Genomic DNA, 21,156 nt, shown 5'->3' on the forward strand with positions numbered 1-21,156 from the left:
TTTTTCGCGAGAACAATAACGAGGGAATAAATCTGTCATGAACAACAGCAACCATTGTGGAAATATTCGTTTTTATGCGGCACAACTCCATTTCGATTAATATTCTTTTCTCTCGCCGAAACCATTTTCCGGTTTTTCTATCCTTTAACGCACTTTTTTGTTCCTTTGCCGATGAATTATTTCCGCCTTGCCCCCGCGTTTCTCGCGCTTCTTAATTGATCTATGAATAAATTAATCCTGGATTCTCGCGTCTTAATCTTTATTTATGCGGGGAACAATGGGCCGCTCTTGGAAATTTCGTCTAATTTAAATTAATCAAAGCCGAGCCAACATCGAATTCTTTTTTCTTTATCTTTTCCTCCCTCAAGGATCCCTATTTATTTTCCTCCCCCTTTCCCTATGCATTCGTTATTAGACTCCAAACACTGCGTTCGAACAGTGGGGATATTTTATTTACTTCCCAAATGCGATAAAAATTGAAATTTTTCTGAAATCGTATATTTATTTTACAATTAGGATACGTGTATATTCGTGGTCCTGCCATTGAAGAGTGAGTACTTTCGTTAAAAGTAAGATAATAATACCGGAAAGACAAATTGTTAAACAAATTTTAAGAATTAAAAAGTATTTAATAAATTTTCAAAAGAAAAAAGAGACAATTTTCATTACGTTTGATAATAAAGAAACGAACGGACCAACAACATTTTCTCTGGTTCCCCCCAACTTTCGAAAGTTCGCCAAATTGAACACACTTGTTGGGGCGAACTTTATTTAGAATTTACGCAATGATTTGCAGAGAATTAATTCCATTAATTCGCTCGAGGTCCGCTTCGGAAATCGGGTTTATTACGATGCTCGCCGCATCTACAGGTGCGTTTAATTTGCGAAACTCGAGGAGATTTAGCGGATGATGCTCTCTATGGACGCGACGTTACGTGGCTCGTAAATTTCAATGATAGCCGAAGCACGCGTGAAACGACGAAACCCCATCCGACAGCCGGAAAGAGATGCGTGAATAAAGTGAACCGATCGCGGTCGACCGGATTTCCCGGCCCCAAAAACGCGCAGAGAAGCCGACCAACGGATATCGAGATGATATTTTCGAGAAATGTTTGTGGATTGTGTTGGATTTTTTTTTTGGAATCGAGCTTCGTGAATGAAAAAGAATGGATCCTTTTTTTTGAATAATAAAATTTGTCTAAAGAAAAATTCTATTGATTAGTTGAACGATAAATTTTATCGCAGTGTGAACGAAATATAGTTATTTTTGTTGAAAACTGGAGTTAATTTCAAATTTAACAATAGAGATAACTTGTTGGCTCGATAATTATTAATTATTGCGTGAAAATATATTCTTTTAATTTCTAGTATCTTTTTAAAAAAAATTCAATTTTTATAATCTCTCTTACAATTTCTTTTTTTTCTTTTTTTTCTTTTTTTTTTTTAAAGATAGAAATAAAATAGGGGATTAAAGAGAAGGAAGCAATTGACAAGCTCGTGTCAACGATCCAATTTTTTTCATCGACTTTTGTCCAGGCTTGCGGTTTCCCGCGATGGAAAATTGGATTGTACGAGCACTAACACGATTAAGAATTAATTGATCGTTAAAACTCCTCGGTTGCAGAGACCTGTGTTGACGTGCAACCGGTTGATGAACACGGATGCTGGCGAGCCGCCAAATCGTGGCTTCGATTCAAATTTGTAATATAATTCTAAATCGTGCTCGTGCTAAGATATATCGTTCCAGTTATGTCGATTGTGGAAAATCTATCTATAAAATTATGAATGTATCATTTTTGAAGCATTCGCGTGAAAGATCGTGATTACAATTTTCATCTCATCCTCAAAATATCACATACCTCTCTTAATTTATACAAATGTTATACATAAAATATAACACGAGTTCGCATCGTTGTTGTTCTATCTTTATCCTCTACGTCTTTTTTAGCGATAGTTTTCCCCTCTCTTCTTTCTCCCTCTGGCAATCACGAAAGATCACAAGTGTGTTTGTAAGTATAAATAAAGAATAGAAAACGAGAAATAGAAATTTTCACGATAAAAGTATTATATTTATTTATTTATTTTTTTCTCTCTTTTTGTATATTTAACAACATCTTTATAATAATTGCAAAATAAATTGCGCGCGTGCAAAAACTGTTTGAAAATAAAGCTAATAATATTTTTATGGAGATGAAAAGATCAAAAGTATATATATATATATATATTAATTTCGCAATAATGGAAAGCACAAAGGATCGTGATTCTCATAACATTTGTAATATGTGTATGTATTTCCACATTTTCCATTCTCCGAATACTCTTAATTAAATGTGAAATTGAATTCGCTTCGAAAAACGAAGGAGGAGCGAAATATGCGCGTAAATATGTCTATGCATTGACAATAAACGAGCTATTTAATTTCGACGTGGTTAACCGCATCGAAAAACCGCGTTCAAGGTAAATATCGATTTAGTAGAATCCACAGTGGGACAGTTAATAACAATCCTTCTATTTGTCTCGTTTCATTTTGTAACGTTTAACGTATTTATAATTCATATACTTTTAATAAGAATTCTTCCAATTTCACGCTTTACTCTGGAATTTTCTTCAATATCCACCGGGCTGCGTTTACGGTAAAAATATGCAAAAGAATTTATTAAATATACGTTTACGTAACGGCGTGTCGTGCCAATAGAAAGAAATTACTCCGATCGTTTTTTTAGTTGAAAATTTACATTTTAAATATATAAAATATATATATATATATATGCATTATAAATATTCATAACGTAAATATTCATAATGCGGCATTTAACTATTGTTCATCGATCTTTTCGATTTCTCGCTGCTTATTTGGAATTCTTTCGAATTCTACGTGAAATATATTTATTAAACAATTTAAACATCCTTATATTAAACAGAGACAATTATATTTTGTGCATCGTCGAATAAATACGTATTATAAATAGCAATATTTATGCGATATTATGCTTCTTTACACGCTTGCGTAAAAATTCGTTTTTTTCTTCTTTTTTTTTTCGAAATCTGCAATCTAATTATAACTATAAATATAGAGATACCTCCAACTTCTATTTATTCGTTAATATTCTTTGCCTCACCATCCTTCACCCCTGCATTTGAATTTAAATAAAATAAATTTTAACAAAATCCTCATAAAATAATTAATCACACCATTTACACGTCGTTACACGGATAAAATTTCTTCGGTTGAAAAATATTCGTACGTTATTTCAACAAAAAAGGTAAATTCTAGCTTCTCCGTAGCTTATCCGGAACTCTTTAAATATTCACGATACCGCGCTTACAAACGAGACATAAAAATACCACGCTCTCACAAAGAAAATTATTAAACCGTTTACGCAAGCTAAGTCGTTAGCTAAAAATTTTAACTTCTCTCGTTTCTAAATCGTTTATCTCCACGCGTCCCGCGCATTTTTCTCGAATTTTCGCGTTGATTATTCGAAAGATCTCTCTCGAAATGGCCATTAGGATATTAATGCGGGTTCGCCAGCCCGTCCTTCTGTCCCGTGGCGTGGCACAGAGGCGAACGTTCGCCGTTTGCCAAGCCGCGTGTAAAACTTTTTGCGAGCGCTGTATCCGAGACGCATCAGTCTGATTGCAACGCGAGCGTGCCAAGTCGCTAATAATCACGCGATTTTATGCCCTTCTAATTTTAATTATATCCATTATTCTCGCAGGCGCCACTCAAGTTACACGAAGGAATAATAAGAGATGGACGAATTCGTTTCTCGACGAGAAATTCGTTTTCAATCGAGAAAATCGAGTGAGAAACTGCTCGAAAAACCGATTTCACAAGATTTATAGAATATCTTTTTGGGTGTACACGCAAATTTCTTGAAGGAATTCTTGTTGAATAATTTTTCATCCTTCTTCTTCTTCTTCTTCTTCTTAGCTTTTTTCTTGGATTTATCAATGTCGCGTGGATACTTTTGCCAATTTCGCAGCAGCCCACGCTCTAATTTCGATCCAGGCGTTATTCGGATCCATCGTCGATTTGTTGTCGGATCAAATTTCATTTCCATTATTGCTCTGATAAGGATTTACATTGTTTCGAATAATAGAATATTCCGGATAATACTGTAGCCATTCATTTGTATTACATTCGCGCGATCGACCATCGTGCACGATACGTGTTAAATTCCGTGAAAGCTTGGCATCCAACCTATCCTTTATTTTGCCACGATCCTCGGTGTAAATTCAACTTTTACCAACCAACGGTCAAGAAGCTCGATGGTGGTCCCATTAAAAGGCGAGAAAAACGAAAGGAGTGAGTACGAGTGGTCGATTTTTCTAAGGTATTAAGCTGCAATTAGACCTGGTGTTCTTCTGGCGCCGATAGAAATTTTCTCATTTAAAGCGCAGGAATGGAATAAAGAAGGGGGATAAAGGGAAAGAATGGTAGAAGGTTCGACTTGCGAAGTCCACTTGCGGCTCGCAATTATTGGAGTTATTCCAATTTTACTAATGCGTTAGTTCTGGCCCCCTTCTGGTGGAGTAGCCATTGACTTGGCAGTTTCGTGTTTCGAGAATTGCACTTGGACTTCGTTTGCCTCTCACCTTGGCTGTCTGTCAGAGGGGATCCGTGCAAAACTCGACAACTTTTCGGCTTATATACCGGCCGAGAAAGATCCCCCCGGCCGGATCTATCTGGCACTTTGCCGGACATTTCGTGCACATTTTCGTGCAGCTCGACCTTTCGCCGCTATTAATGGACCGAAATCGCTCTTCCAAAATGGGAAAATGAACAACTTTTCAAGTTTCGAAACGATCGCCGATCTCCTCTTAATTTTGTTCCTCCATCACCAACGAGACGAATTGGTTGAATAATTTGAATCGTGCAATTGATCCACTCCATTCGATTTTTCTTGAATTTTCTTTTTTTTTTTTTTTTTCCAACGAAGATCAACAGCAAGACTTTTCCTCTGCATCGTTCGTAAGACTAGGTTTGCGCTACAGGATCGGCAACGAATCGAATCGTTTATTTTAACTCGATTGATAGTTTACAAAATGATTTTAAACGACTCGAGATTCGTTGATTTGTTTGACCGATCAGAATCGGCTTAATATATAACATTATTATAACAAACAATATCGTATTCCCGAGCAACTAAAAACGATAAATGATGATTAATAGTCGATAACTTTGGCTCTCGTTCCAACGTGTGCGAAGAATTAATTCGCATTTTTGCGTATCGATATTAAAGATTCGTTCGTTATAAATATATTTCTCGATTCGAAATAACCCAACTTGTATTCCTCAATTCTTAATTACACGCGCGATACGATTCGAACGAAGGGAGGATGAATGGGCCGCCGAAACAACGACACGCTCTGTATATCGTTTCCGGCCCAACTGCACGGGGAATAAATAACAACAGAAGTCGGAGCGCATTCCGATTCGCACCGCGCCCTTTTTTCTTGGAAAATTGAAAACCGAAGTCGTAAAAAAAAAAAAAAAAAAAAAGAAAAAGAAGCGAACAATACTCGCGAAGAATTATTCCACTCCGTGGAATAAAAAAGAAGAGAGAGAGAGAGAGAGAGAAAGGAAGAAAAATGGATGGCGCGCAAACAAACGTTTCGTTCGACGAATGGAAACAAAGCAATTTGTGTTTAAGGCGCGCAAAATCGCGTTCTCGCATTAATGCGCGATCGTCACGCCCGATTACGCTCATAATCCATACGTAGCACGTCGAGGGCTATTACATTCACAGGAATACGAGCGCTCGAAACCACTTGATCTCCTCCACCGATCCGAGTCTCTCGGGTGTCAAGTGCGATCGCTCCTCGTGGAGATGCGTGCCACATGTTTAATATTGATGCAACGATGCGATTGTTGTGTCATCCCGCGCACGTGACCACATCCGTGCACGCGCGTTTCCATTTACACCGTGTTCATTCATAGAGATACGATTTCCATTTTGTGCCCGGAACGTGTTGGCTCCAAGCCACTTTCTTTCCCTCCCCCTCGCCATCCTTTCTCTCGATTCATCCTCCTCGTTATGGAACGAGTGCGGGAATTAGCAGCGCCTCGTTCCATAATTCGATCGAAAATTTATCCGTATTCGAGAAGAACGTTTCACACGGATTGATGCGAGATATATATCTGAGGTGTAGATCTATTTTTAAATCGTCGTCCACGAAGACGGTGTCTGGAAGATTGTCGAGGACGTGTTTCGCGAGACGGGAATGTTGATCGAACGCGAATTTACCGCCGCTGTTAAATCTCCCTCGAGTAACGAATGAACAACTCGAAAATCGTTGTTCGTTACGATTATATCAATGCAATTTCGAACGATTTCTTGCTACATGTTTTTAATTAGAACAGATAGTTTCGAGGTATGAGATATCCTCTTTGAGCGGGGCTTTCACGCTGTTTTGCCGGGAATACAAGAGAGGAAACGAGTCCTTTCGTTTTAATTTCGTAAGACAAAAGGTGGCTGCGTGTTTCGCGCCGCGGCTCGGGTTACCTCTCGCGTTAATTCCGCTTAACACGACTCGGTTTCTCGCCTTTTCCACGCACCTTACGCGCTTGCGTTACTTACGTTACTTTAGGACGTGTAATATATATCCCCGCCTTGGCCAACCCCTCCCCGTCCGGGAGGAGGAAGTATTAAGTTTAAAAGCAAATTTCTCGTCGCTTGAATTTATTCCGACCCGTGAAATTAATATTCCAACAAGTGAGCAACTGCGTGATACATTGCGACAATGGAGAAACTTGCTTCGATCGTCGAAAATTAATTCGCGCAATTCTTCGAATATCGTAAAAGACAAATGTTTTCCCGATCATCGACTCCAAGATTCTGTCCAAGAGTCGTTAAATTTGTTAATAATATCGCGTAACAAAAATTGTGTGTATCCAATTCATCCATTTTATACGAATGAGAAATGTATAGATAAATCTAGATAAATCGGATAAAGCTATTATATCAGCTCGAAAATTTTTCCAAGATTGTACGAATGCTTCATAAATTTTGAATTACATCAAAAGTTTATATAATTTCTCTCCGATCTCATCGACAACTTTTTTATATTTTCTTCTAAAATTTTCCTAAAGAGATCTAAAGAGTAATTACACGTAAAGAAAAAAAAAAAGAAAGAAAAGAAATCTTTCTTAGAAAAAAGTCGAAGAGGTTTAATTTTCCGACTAATTTTGAGAAGTTAAACCGTGTATTATTCGGGAAGGTATTAAAAGATTTGAGAGGCTGCAGGTCGATGGTCTTTAGCTCGTCATCTCGCCCTTAATAACGCGGCTGCCAGCCTGCAACCCCTTTTTTAGGCGAATCTGCTATTTATGGCTTGGAGGGCGAGGGCCAGAGAGGCATTCCTGTCGGATACACCCGGTAATTTCATTCGTCGTTAAACCCCTGCGTTGAATCACACCCTAGAATCCACGCTGTGTCTATAAACTTTTCAGAGACTCGGGATACGGCGCGACAGGAATTCCACCTAGTTTCACGAAAATTTTATTATTCTCCAAGATGGCGAAGGCAGGAAGGGAGAGAAGCTTCTGCGGGTTAATTAAACGTTCCATCGGAGTTTTGCAACGAGTTCGATGATCGTGATTATTAATTATATCCCGATGGTGGTGAAATTAATATTTTTAATAAACTACGTAGAGTTTTTTCACGTTGGAAATTTGGAAGAAATGGAAACATTTTTGATGTCTGAATGTTCTGGAAAATTTAAAAATGAAACAAAGTCGATTTCGAATGAAAAATAAAAGGAAATCAATGGGAATCTCGCGTAATAGAAATGAATTTGTCACATCATTCGAATCGTGAAATAACTTCGTGATAACACCTGACTGTTAATATAACGAACAAACAGAGAGAGAAACGTCCGTTCCATTGAATAAAAAAAATTAAACTGTCCTTCCAAGAAAAGATAAAAATTCATCACTATCTGAAAAAGAAGAGGGACTTTATATTTCTTCGAAAATAAACACCCCACGAAACGAATAGTAGAGACTTTAAAGAAAGTTTCATTCTCGCGTTCCTTCGAAAAATATAATTACTTTCAAGGCTTGCTTTCTCGAAGCAAGGAAATTTATTTTAACCCAATATCGGGAGGAAATTTCACTCTCTATCGAGGCACGTTTCACGCTCCTTTGGAAACGTATAAATCGGCTTGCACCTAGTCGCGCAATGGTCGATAATTATTTTCAAGGTCGGCCCGAAACCACGAGCATTTGCCACGAGACGCGGCTATCTTTACCCGTGTTCCATCGAGGCGTTCCGACAAAGGCCAACGAATATAGCCGTGGATTCGGAGCCGCGATGTTAATTCGAAACACGAACGGCCCGAGTGGAGTCTTCTCGAGCCAAGATTCCGGGGCCACCGTGTCTATCGTCGTGCGATGCGCGTGGAGACCCACCCCCGTGTCCAACTTCCGCGAATTCTGTCTAACTGAATTACCGGCGTGCCTCGATTAATCCGCGCGATCATCAAAATCCTGTTCGAGTCGTCTTGAACGTTTCCATTCAATTCTCTCGCTTGTATATTTTCGGCTCGTGAATATTACGGTTAACGTCGAGTTGCGCAAATGAGCAACGTCTCATTTCGTCGATTCGAGGTATTGTATTCCTGGTAATAGGATATTTAAAAACCGTCTCAAAAAAATAACGTTTTTACCAACGTTTTAGATATCTAAAGTTTCTTTTTTTTTTTTTTTTCTTTTAGATTTTTAGATTCGTGCGCGTCTTTTTTTTTTTTTACGATTGTGTATCTTCAACAATCTCAATCTCCAATCAAACTCGGCTAACAAATCACCACCGCGAAACAACTTCCTCGGCGCACAATTCCCAATCCTTCTATTTTTACCTCTGCTCAACTTAGTCTTAAAATAGCCGATCCGGAAAAAAAGCCGGAACCCATAATCCAGAACATAGACCAGAAACGCAGAAAAATCACAGAGAGCGAGTACTCGAGGAAACAACTTCCTCTCTTATTCCTTCGTTTCCACGCGCGTGCCGATCCAAAATATCCCTCTATTCGAATCGTTCAAACGAAACTCGATCAAAGTAAAATCGCTAGCTCGAGTTAAAGCCATTTTCCATCTAATCCCCGATTTCCCCGATCTCTCATCTCTCCCCGAGCGGGTGATCCGCTCGTTTCATCGAATACGTCTCCTGCACGCGTGCCGGCGGGTATATTTTCACAGTCGGTTGGAAATAGCCGACCACCGGTCTAATATTATAATAGCGATGACTGGCGTGGCTCGAGCGAGCGAGCGAGCGCAGTCGAGAGTCGCGGCCGAGACGGTGGACGGTTTCGTTGCGTGTGACGGTCCGCGAGGAACGAGAACGGGACCGGATAACGTTACTTCTTGCGCGTCGTCACCGCGGTCTGTCGCAGTTTCGCGTTTTCCAGCCTTCGAGGAAGTGTGGAGAAACCCGCTCTCCTAATTCGTAGAATCGTGCTGCTCCCTTCGATCGATCGGGTGCTCCACGATTGTGCGCGCTGGGATCACGTGGATCCGCTTCATCGTGCGGGTCTAAACTTCGCGTATACGAGTGGCGCTTGTTGTTGTTCTTTGATACAGTCGGTGGCCGTAGTAAGGTGGAGTTAGTTAAGATCCTCTTTTGGCGTTTGATCGAGTTGTTATTCTTGGTTAAGATGAATTTTGAGATTCTGTGAGATTCGAGTATTCGTCCTTTTTTTCTTTTTCTTCTTTGTTAGCATTCCGTGCTTTTTTTTACTTAGAACAGTGATTGATAGAACTCGATAATTGTAATTATTGAGGCGAAATTAATTGTCGCGAGGAGCGGAGAGAACGCGTCCGTATTGCTCCGTGTCCCGAAAACGACTCCGATGTTTATTTTGATTTAACCGTGACGATCCACGTTGTCGTTTCCTTCCCGCTTTGTGTATAATATTCCACACTCGCGTATTCTCTTATTTTAATATCTTGTATCCTTGTGTACAAGGATAATTGAAGAAATATATGGTGAAAAAATAAAGGATCTTGTTAATAAGTAATAAGTTAATAAAGTAACTTGTTGTACGATCGCATTCATTTATAGAATTGTAAGAAACGGAAAGAAAATGAAGAAGAGGAAGAATTCTCTCGAAATTAAATTAAAAAATTTCCCTCTTAGAATTGCTTAATAAACGAAACAAAATCTTAATCCCAAATTAATAAATATAATTCCATTATATTTTTCCTTATTATTATTATTATTATTATTTTAAATTTACCGATTTTTGAACAAATTTCCGAAAATAGCCAGGCCGAAAAATATCCCGATCATCGCGGTATCGCGCCACGTTTAAGGTAACTGGGAGGATTTATGCAAACGTCAACACCGTATTAATCCCCGCTTCCAACATGAATTTTCCACGGTATTACGCAACGCCCCGATACTGATTATTACTTGATAATACGTTGCCTTGCTGCCGCGTCATAAATAATCCGCGTGATTTATGCATTATTTTCCCCTGGGCGGGAACAGCGCCGTCCGACATTTTTTTATTTTTTTTTTCCGGGCGAAAAATCGAGTTCTCTCTCTCTCTTTTTTTTTTTTTTTTTTTTCTTCCGAACAGTATAAGCCTTCGACGGCGCGAACGAAATTTGTTAAAGCGCGATAAAAATACAACGTGGCGATATCTGGTATCGATATATATCCGATATATATACGAGCGGATTCGAGCGAATGTGGAGTAAAAAAGTTGTATCAGATTCGATGGTCTATAAACTTTGGGACGTTGTTCTTGGTTTGGTGGTGTTTTGAAAAATGTTGCCAATCACGTTGGATCGACACGCACGATGACGAGCACAACGGTGAACGGATCATATAAAATGGTAAATCGACAATTTTCTTCAATTCGAAATTCCCAAATTTTCTATCCGTACACGTTTGATCTTGATATTATACGTATATTATATTATATCATGTAGCAAGCCGTTTATTAACAGCAGTCTCTCTCTCTCTTAACTTTGCGCTTTTAACGCTTCCCAAAACGAACGAGTACAAGTTTAAATTCCACCAGATATTCGCACGACGAATGCACCAGTTTACCAAGTCTAACGAATATTAACACGCGCGCGTGCAAAGTGAAACAAGTAATAAAATAATAGTTGGTGGGGCGCGCTTCCATTCCAACGTCACTTCCCTGATCCGTCGTTTCACGCACGTCAGACGTCGCGCCAGGTGTGCGACGATATTTCACCGTATTATCGCGCACCATCGCGCCATCACCGCCTCCCAGGCGGCACCGATCTTCTTCCAACGCACTCGGATTAATTATGGATGCCATTCACCTCGACTAGCGGTTGGCTAATCGTCGATTAGCCGGTCGACAGTCAGCTACCGTAATTGCGTCGAGCGTGCCGGATCGAAGTCTGTTACTCTGCGGTGTAACGAGGACTTCCGGTAACGAGCCGCCGCTCCATCTGTCCGTGTCGGCCCCATAGAATGGTAATTCAGCCACGATTAATTCACGATTCCGCGGGCAATATGCATCCGCCAAATCTATCGTGTGTTCGGCACGTGGGCCATCGCGATGCACCAACCAACTGGCGCCGCGTTCGACGCTTGTTGACTCGAAGATTCCCTGGATCGATTCCCTATCTGGCTATATCTATCCATCGATGGAATCGATAAACTTTTTTTTACTCTGACTGATCGATAAGTTTTTGATCGATAAAGTGTTCTTTGGAATTGGTATGCACGCAGTCGTCACAGTCGTCGGTTGTTTGAATTATATAGATTCTTTGGTACATTAAAGTGAAAATTTATCGATCGATTACAATGATTAATTGTAAAAATAATGTGTAATGTCTTTTATAAGTTGCGCGCTGTGATATAACGTATTGTTTTTTTTTTTTTTTTTTTTTTTAATAATCGTAAGGAACGATTATTGTACTTTTGTTGTAATCAAGAAAATTTGATTATCAGAGAAGAGGAGAGGAGAAATGAGATACAATCGAGTTAAACGGGAAGCGCTACTTGATCAATCTTGTTCCGCGATAATCTCACAATTACGACCGATTATGGTATAATCGATATCGGTATTCCAGCAATAACTGCGAACATATATAACCCGCCACAATCGATCTAGGATTCGAGCCCTAATCTACTCCTCTGCGGGTCTCGAAATCAATTAACTCCTTCGTTCCGGGGGAGGAAGCTTAGTCCCTAGTCGTGTAATTAGGAATTGACCGGATTACCTTATGCAATACCACGTTCGTTTTCCACGATAACGATCTATCTGGATCATTTCTATCATGTCGAAGAATATCGCGACAAGATCGATGTATTTACATTGCGATTCGCACAGGTTAATAATTTATATAACTGCAACGATTTTCGATCGTCCATTATTCATCTGAAAATTAGATCCAATTCGTCCCCCCTTTTTTACTTCTTTTTTTTTTAATCTTTTAAAACATCGTAGAATCGATCAAGTTGTCATACTTTTAACAAATCAAATTAAATATCCACGGATGTTATTTCTTCTTAATGTTTGAAAAAAATGATTTGACGAGCAGGTGAACGGAGACGATGACTGGGAGTACGAGGAGATCGTGCTCGAGAGGGGTGGCGCCGGGCTTGGTTTCAGCATCGCTGGGGGCACGGACAATCCACACTTCGGCAACGACACTGCCATTTACATCACGAAACTTATACCCGGCGGTGCCGCGTCCGCTGACGGCCGTTTACGCGTCAACGACACGATACTCCAGGTGAACGACGTTTCCGTGGTCGACGTGCCACACGCGGCTGCCGTCGACGCGCTCAAACGGGCGGGGAACACCGTTAAACTAGTGAGTTTCCTAGTTTTTTTCTCTCTCTTTTATTCACTCTGTTTCCTCTCCAACCTGGATCGTTTATGCATGGCACAGAATTCCTTAAACACAGATTTTTATCCCAAGATTTCGACAAGTATCTTTTTCCTTAAGATTTTCCAAGAGAAGAAAAATATACGTTTGTCGTAAGAATAATCTGCCTGTCCTGTAACCAATCTAATGGAACATTGTATACGTTCAAAAATGATTAGATGTATGAGAGCGACATATCATCGGTTATTTGACAACGAGTAGAAATTCCATGAAATTATGCACGTTGGATTTGAAAATTTTTTTACGACCAACGACTTTTACCACCAATAACGTTCGATTCGTTGATTGTCAAATCAGGTTCCATTTCTCCGTTATATAATGCACTTGAAAATACACCTCGATCCATGTTTCAATCAATGTTAAAATCAGTTTAAAGTTCCATAATCTCGATTACTAATCGAAATGAAATTTAAATCCATATACTTCCATCGGTGTATAACTTCATTTTATCGTATAAAATTTCCATAGCTCCGACTTGAATTATTATCTCCACCTATTTTTAAATTCATTAAAATCGACGAATCGCCGCGTCTAGTCGAAAAAGAACTCGTTTTTCCAATTATTATCTGGCAAGCTGGACACGGAATAATCGCTGTATATCTTGAAAACCTTTCTGAAGAGCATCTCCAACCCTTTTGTGAAACAAAATTCGTAATACTCGCGATATGTTCCTAAGAGAGATGCGACACTCCGAACGATCCTGAAAGAAAAACGAAAGAAAAGAATGAGTATAGTATGTGCGCATTCGAAAGAAATTCGCTTTTTCAAGCCCGCAATTCTCTCGCACCTGCGTTGTATTAAGCATTTGGCCAAAAAATAGGCACGCATAAAAGCGTTTACGGGCCGAGATATAATATCCTCGAAGTGGCCCTCAACAGGAGGCTTAAGGTTAAAGTGAAATTTTAACTGCGTATACAGGGCCGATTTTAATTAAATTTATGTCGTCTCGGCCTGCACCGCTGTAAACGGAGCCCCGCCGTGAAAGTGAAATCTTAATTATCCCCACTGCCGCTCCATTTAATTTCTCGAAATTTAATGGTAGCCCGCGTTGTTTTAACGATTCTCTAAACTACTTGTCTCGATCCAATCGAGTTTTCCGTGGATGATGGATAGATTTGAGATGAACCGATCTATTTTTATTGTCAATTTCGCAGCAACCATTTGAATCGAACCATTTCGTTCGTTCCAAATTTCGTGTTTATTCCTAAAATCGGGGAAAATTAATTCCTCGTTGTCCAAATTTGAATCGAGATATTTGAGAGTCAAATTTGCAGGTATTTGCTCAACTTTTAAGAGAAAAAGCGCGTTTCGAAAATAATATTTCGCTTGTAGAAAATGTTTTGCTCTCACGATACCCATCCACGATGATGTAAGAGGCTGTTTCAATTAATTTCCAGTACGTACGCCGACGGAGACACACGCAGCTGATCGAAATCGAGCTAATTAAGGGTAACAAGGGACTCGGTTTCAGTATCGCCGGTGGTATCGGCAATCAGCATATACCTGGCGACAATGGGATCTACGTAACGAAAATTATGGAGGGCGGTGCCGCACAAGTGGATGGCCGTCTTGTCGTTGGGGACAAATTGGTGGCCGTCAGAAATGCTCTGGTGAGTTTAAAAATTATACTTCTTCCGTCTTCCATCTTCTCTCTTTCTCGTTGTTTCCTGGTAATAATAAAAAATTATCCTCCTGTTCCGTGAATTAATAATTAGCCATTTTCGAGTTCGTGCATTACGCAACGCGTTTATTATCTCGAGATGCGTAGAAAATTTATTTTAAAATTCCTTAGAATCAAGTTAATTCTTCGTGATAACGTGTATCATGTACAATTTCGAAACTATTCCAGATTAGACATTTTTTTCAATAAAAATTAAATTATAAAAGGCTGTAAGATGTTGTATAAAATACTCAGAGTGAGTGGTAGCTCGAGATCAATCGTAGTTAGAGTGCCATTTATACTCTTACAATCTTGATTGATGATCTCACGGTTTTTACCATTCAGGTCCGGCCGGAAGAAGAACCGTGCTCTTGATTAGAGAATTCCTCATGCAAAATAGGTTTGCCGGGAACAAAGAAGAAATACACTTCTTCACTCGAGCGTAAGAAACGTAATCGCGTAATTTTTCGCGTAGCCAGAGCTCGATTTATCCAACTTCGTCTCCAACTTTATCTCCACTAACAAAAATAACAAAATCCCCTCGAAAACGTTTCGAGGAGGAGGAGATCCTCCGAAGATTTTTCAAAAAATTGATAAAATTCGATAAATCTGCCCTCTGTCTCATAAATTCACTTTCGGACAATTGAATTTTCGGATCGAAACGAGTTTTTAGTCGATCGAAATTCAGAAAAATCCATCTTGCTTGTCCACCAAGAGAGAGGACAAGGGAGGACCACGTGAAAAATAGATCAGAGTGGTTTTTGATGTGCGACGAGTAATTGATAGGTGTTCCATCAACGATGCACGGCTCGTTGCAACGGTTGCGAGTGCCCTCGTTCGCGATTTTTCGCGTCGACGAGCTCTCTTTTCCTCGCGAGCTTCCCTCGCGAGTGGTCGAAAAAGCTGCGATTAAAGCGGTTACACCCGGCCTCGTTGATTCGTGAATCGTGAAAAACAGGGTCTTAAAAATTCCGGCCACCTTTGATCTCCATTTCGAATGGATGAAGAAAATCGTGACGATTATCAAACCATTTCGTGAAATCGCTTATCGCCAGTCTTGGATTTATCCTTGTTGCGCCTCTCACAACGGCGACAAAGTTGCGATAAACTGTTTAGAAAAAGAAAAAGAAATAACCGACAAGGCCCGTCGTGAATAGATCGAGTTTCCTTCGACTCGTTTCGATTTATTCCAAAGTTTTCGCAGCGCAGAATGGATCGCAAGTCGATTTAACTTAGCGCGTGATTGCGCATACATTTGAACAGCGCAGAAAGTTCATCACTTGTTTATGACACGTCCAGCAAACTTCAATACTGTGGACTCCATTTTTCTTTGTACCATGTATCGTGTCTTCGTGTATAATTATTCTATTTTTCGGTCGAAAACTTTGTTTTTCGACCAACTCCGTTTACAGAGAAAAACTATCTAATTCAAATTTTAATGGAAACTTCGTAGAGGACAGCGGCTTATAAATGGAGCAATTTTCTTTTCCTTTTTTTGAGGGGATAAGATCAACTCTTAAAGTTTCAGCGCTCTTTCATCTTTTGAGAATTTCTTTTTTTACAATTAAGCGAGAGAAGGCTAAATCCTTCGCATTTTAAAATTTTTGCTTGTTAAAGAATAATGTGAAAGTAATATTTAATATCTACATTATTACATTTTGAAACACTGTATATGTGAAATATTTTTTTTATTAAAATAGCAATCAAATTTTCGATTCACATATGAACAAACTTTTATTGTAAAAATGTATAAATAAAAAAAAGAAACACGCAACAAAAAGCAGAGAAATAAAAAGATCGTTTGAAAAATTTATTCTCGTTGTTTGTTTGGATATTATTTATCTTCTAATTTTCCACATTAATTCTCCTCCCTGTTATCTTTTACAGAATATCTTATAAACTGAATACACGAAATAAAATAAAATTTTAATCCCTCTATTTTTATCCTTCTCTGCTTACGAATGAAACAGAAGGTAACATTGACGACGTTTCACACTCTAAAACCTGTATCTTCATCCCTTAATAAGTGACGAGTTAAAAAAATGCACAACTCTCGCGATATTTGTTCGATAATCCATTTCAAGGTGTAAAAAGGCAGTGTAAACGATGATTGGCAGGAGAAATTGAATAGAAAATCGATTATCGTTATTGAAATATCTTGATCGATATTCCAAAAAGGAAACGACTTTTTTCTTGGTCCATCGATTATCCATTTTCGTCGTGGAAAACTGAAACAGAAGGATTAATGTTAAAAATGAAACGATAAGAAGGAATGCGTTAGGAAATGGATCGATGTTAACGAAGAAAAATCGAAAAACGATAGAGTTCATTGCATTCGTCGAGCTTGAATTATTATTCGCTTTTATTTTTAAACGATTAATTTATTCGCGAGATTTTGTAATTCTCGAAACTCTAAAAAATATCTGTTTTGTTGACAAGCTGCTTTACTTAGTTTAGCTTTCGATATCTATATATTCACGAAAAAGTGGGGAAAAATGATGGAACAAAATCATCTTTTGAAAATTGAAAATTCTCCTTTTTTTTTTTTTTTTTCCTTAGAATCACTCTAACCCTTATTTAATAACCCTTAATAACCAAATCCATTAACAGTTTTATCGAAAACAAAAGTAAGATAAAACGAAATTTCGAATTACAAAACCGTGAAGGTATCTTTCTCGTGCGAACGATCGTGCGACGTTCATTGTGATTGACCCTAATTTCTTAAACCCACACCGGTCATCAAACACGGAAGCCAAAGAAAGAGAAGAAAGCTAGCCCCAAGGCGAGCCCCGATAAAATTAAATTGCATTTCAACGGTATCGAGTTGTGGCTCGCGTGTGTGCAGCGTAGTATCGTGGAGCCGGCTCGACAGATAAAAAGAGGATTCCTTTGATTCCAGCAGGGCGACAAGAACCTGGAGAACGTGACGCACGAGGAAGCGGTGGCGACGCTCAAGGCGACCCAGGATCGCGTGGTCCTTCTCGTGGCGAAACCGGAAACCGGAATCGTGCCGCCGCCACCACCCCCAATAGCCTCGGACAATTCACTCTCGCCGCAACCACGTAAGCCCTGCAATTCCATTCAAACATATATTATTCACCATCCACGACTCTCCCCTCCTTATATCGTGGATCCACGCCTTTTCTCCCCGAATTTCCATGCCCCGGAAAAAACGAATGAATATTTCAACGCAGCGCGAAAAAAGCGTCACTTTTCTCCCACCACGGAAGTGGAGGTACTCTCTCCATTGACGAAATTCTTTTTTTCGCAGAACGGATACGCTGCTTTTTCGATGATTTTCCTCGTTTAGATTCTAACGTGAGAATTTTGGAAAAATTGTGAAACTTTTTTCGATTGGTGATTTTTGTTGTATGTTAATTTTGATGATTTGATCCTCTTCAAGCACTATTTTTTTAAGTGTTGTTGTAAAAAGTTAAGTGGATTAAAATGAAGGTAAAGACGGATTGAATTAGATAAAAGAAAGAGAATAGAGAAGATACGTTATGTAAAAGTTGAAAATTTGGGAAAAATGTTGATTTATAAAATAAATTTCCCCGCGTATATATATATATTTTCTCGAGGTAACAATTTATTTGAGATATTACGCGTGGAAGTGTGCTTTTCTAGAAATTGTAAAAAACGAATTTATTTTATTACACACGTATCCATACCGCGCATTATGATGAAGATGGAAGTGGAGTGCAAGTTACGAAAGCTATGTGAAATTTACAGTACGTGTAAATTCAGTTCAGTAGCCCGTAGTGCAAAGTCGATTTGGAATATAAAGTAGATAAGTTAATACTCTCTGATGATGTTAAGATAATATTTCTCGACTATAATATATTATACATTTCCTATTATTCATTTTATTCAAAATTTGTTTATAAACCCTTTGTTACAAAGATAATGTAAGCAAATATTGAATATAATTTGAATATAAATAATACAAAGCAGATTCTTCATTAAGAAATATGAAAAGTTTTTTTTCTTATTTATCTGTATTTACACGATGTTTTTCAATCCATAAAAATTGTTATTTAAAAATATTATACGTAAATTGTTATTTTAAAATAAGATTTTGTTTCCACATAAATATTCAAACTGTATTTAATATTTTGTCTATAATCTTTGTACAATGGGTAAACAAATTTTTTTACATAAAACGTGTACTCGCAATTCGGCTGGAAAAATACGAAATAAATTATGTATAATAATATTGTTGCATTATCGGTTTGACACTTCGGTTCTTCCATAATATATTTTTATTTACAATCACGATGATCAATCAATTATTTATAAAATTAATGAATTTATAATAAAATAATAAAATATTCTTACGAGGAGCGAAAAGCAACACGTCCGTTCCGCTCCGTGTCCCGAAAACGACTCCGTTAAATCGATATTTTGGATTGACGACAATGTTTATATCACCCATAACATTCCACGATATAACTGTAAAAGCAATTATAACGTTATATATATTTACAGATGTATGTGTAATAATTTCCGTGCAATTATTTTTTTATTAATTTTTTGTTCCATAGAAAAATTTCTCAATCGATTAATAATTATCGAAACGAATAATTCTTTGGTGCATCCAAGGATATAATACTCACGTCGATCGATTCCTCAACAATTTTTCACATAATATCCACTTCCATAAATTCTCAACTTGTGTGAATGAGAAACACGTGGATTACCTGGTTTTTCTTCCATTCTCTCCCTCCAAGTGAATTTTCGATCCCTCCAGCTATCCTGTCCACATCAACGATCTTCGAGCGTAACTTATTCACGATGCTCATAAAGTTGAGCTCGTAAACTCTCCTACGTCTCACTGTGAAATACTTCGAATACGGTAAAAAATTGCGGAAGCAATATGTTTTTATTTTATTGAGTTATGTTTCAATCCAACTTCTATATACGTGTTATCTTTGCTCAAGATTTATGATGCTGATAACTTTAATTTCCTGCGTATTAATCACTTGCCAACCAAAAATATCATTTATGATATCTTTATATACATAGTGTAAAAAATTTATATTTAAAACAGTCGATAATTCTTTGTTTCAATTTTCGATGAATTTTTTTAAAGGGGATCTGCACCAAAGAATGCAGGATTCTTTTTTACATCTACATTACATCGCTTTCGCCATAATTAAAAAACAAAAATTCAATTTGTACCCCTTCTATCCTCAATTTGTTCCATCGTTCACACTTCTTTTTCAAAGAACTAAGTTAGCAAAATCATCCTCAGGATTACCTATACCCCCTTTTTCATTCCATTTCTCTCGTAAACAGGAAAACAAAATGGTTCCGTGTCAGCGCTGGAGAACAACTCGACGCTGCCGTATTCACAAGAATCACGTCACGCGTCTTCTCTTGCTCTCCATGGAGCGGCCACGCCACGAGCAGTTTCTCAGGAGGACGTATCACGGTGAGTTCTTTCAAAGTATGCTTTCCTTTCTTTACGACCAAAGTACCGGGGCCCTCTCCCGTGCTGCTCTCGTTTCAAATCTCTTCCTCCATCCAATTGTTCTCGAACCATTCCCTCCCTCTCTCTCTCTCTCTCTGTACGCCATGATCTCTTTGTCGCCTTTCCTCCCCCCCGCGGAAACTCTTCCGTTCGCTTCGAAAAATAAGAAACCATGAAAAGAATGTCACGTACGCTTCTTTTTGAAACGAATCATCCAAAAGTCGCGTGATGTTCTTTTTTTTTTTTTTTTTTTTAGTTTCATCGTTAAATTTTTGGCGTGTTAAATAATATGAAAAGATGCGTGTTGCTTTCAAGAATGTAATTGTTCACACGTTAATAATAGCGTTATATCTGTGTTGAAAATTAATTATCGCTCCTTGTTTTAATATCGAATGATCAGAAATCGGCTTAACTTTCGTTAAATTTTAAATATTATTCGAATCTTGTTGATACTATGAAATGAAACTAGTAGAAAATCAATCGATCTAGTACAGGTGGACTGTTAATGGATAGCGGTACCGGGACTAAATATTTGTTTATTTATTTAATCAACGAGCAATTATGCAATTGCTCGTAGCGCTAATAAACGAAATATTATAGAGTAACAGAAAACGTAGCAAATGTATGAACGTGTTTGTCGCATTACTGAAATGACACTGTGTTTAATTTAAACTTATTGTATTAAACCATCCTTTTAAGAAAGAATTGGCAGTATTAACGAAAAAAAAAAAGGAGACAATATTTTATTATTTTCACGTGCCTCTGTTTTTTGCAAGGAAGAATATTTTTTAATCGATGTTGTTATCAAAATTTCTTCAATTCCTCGCTTCTTTGGATATAAATCGATCCAAAGAATCGTTTATTATCGTCACAATCACCGTGCACAAACATGCCACGGGCCATCGGCTAATTATATGGTCACAGAGGCTGTTGAATTAACGAGCGACAAAGAGGAATACGCGAGGGATCGGCTGGAAGGCAGACAGAGACAACGATCGTTTACACGTAGATGGCGCTAACTGTAGGGGTTGCGTTGCCCACTGTGTGGATTAATTGCCAATGGATTAAGGGCTTATCGAATCTGACCCTATTGCCAGAGACAGAATTGGTCTGGACACTGGTTATACACCCGCCAGGAAT

General features: G+C 38.3%; 1 protein-coding gene across 23 annotated transcripts in view; it reads left to right on the plus strand.

The window, feature by feature from the left end:
- dlg1 (MAGUK family member discs large 1) overlaps positions 1-21,156 on the plus strand; it is a 516,408-nt gene that overhangs the window by 422,426 nt on the left and 72,826 nt on the right. For 22 of the 23 annotated variants that reach the window (XM_086911654.1, XM_086911656.1, XM_086911657.1 and 19 more), the window contains 4 exons: positions 12,533-12,808; positions 14,281-14,493; positions 17,443-17,605; positions 19,842-19,977. In XM_086911654.1, the coding sequence (XP_086767780.1) occupies positions 12,533-12,808; positions 14,281-14,493; positions 17,443-17,605; positions 19,842-19,977 (788 nt within the window). The remainder of the gene's footprint in view (positions 1-12,532; positions 12,809-14,280; positions 14,494-17,442; positions 17,606-19,841; positions 19,978-21,156) is intronic. The other variant, XM_086911644.1, reaches the window with a different exon arrangement.

The sequence above is a fragment of the Apis florea genome, unplaced genomic scaffold (assembly GCF_048593485.1).
Source record: "Apis florea isolate Af1SG1 unplaced genomic scaffold, ASM4859348v1 contig_3326_pilon, whole genome shotgun sequence".
Classification (NCBI taxonomy): Eukaryota; Metazoa; Arthropoda; class Insecta; order Hymenoptera; family Apidae; genus Apis; species Apis florea.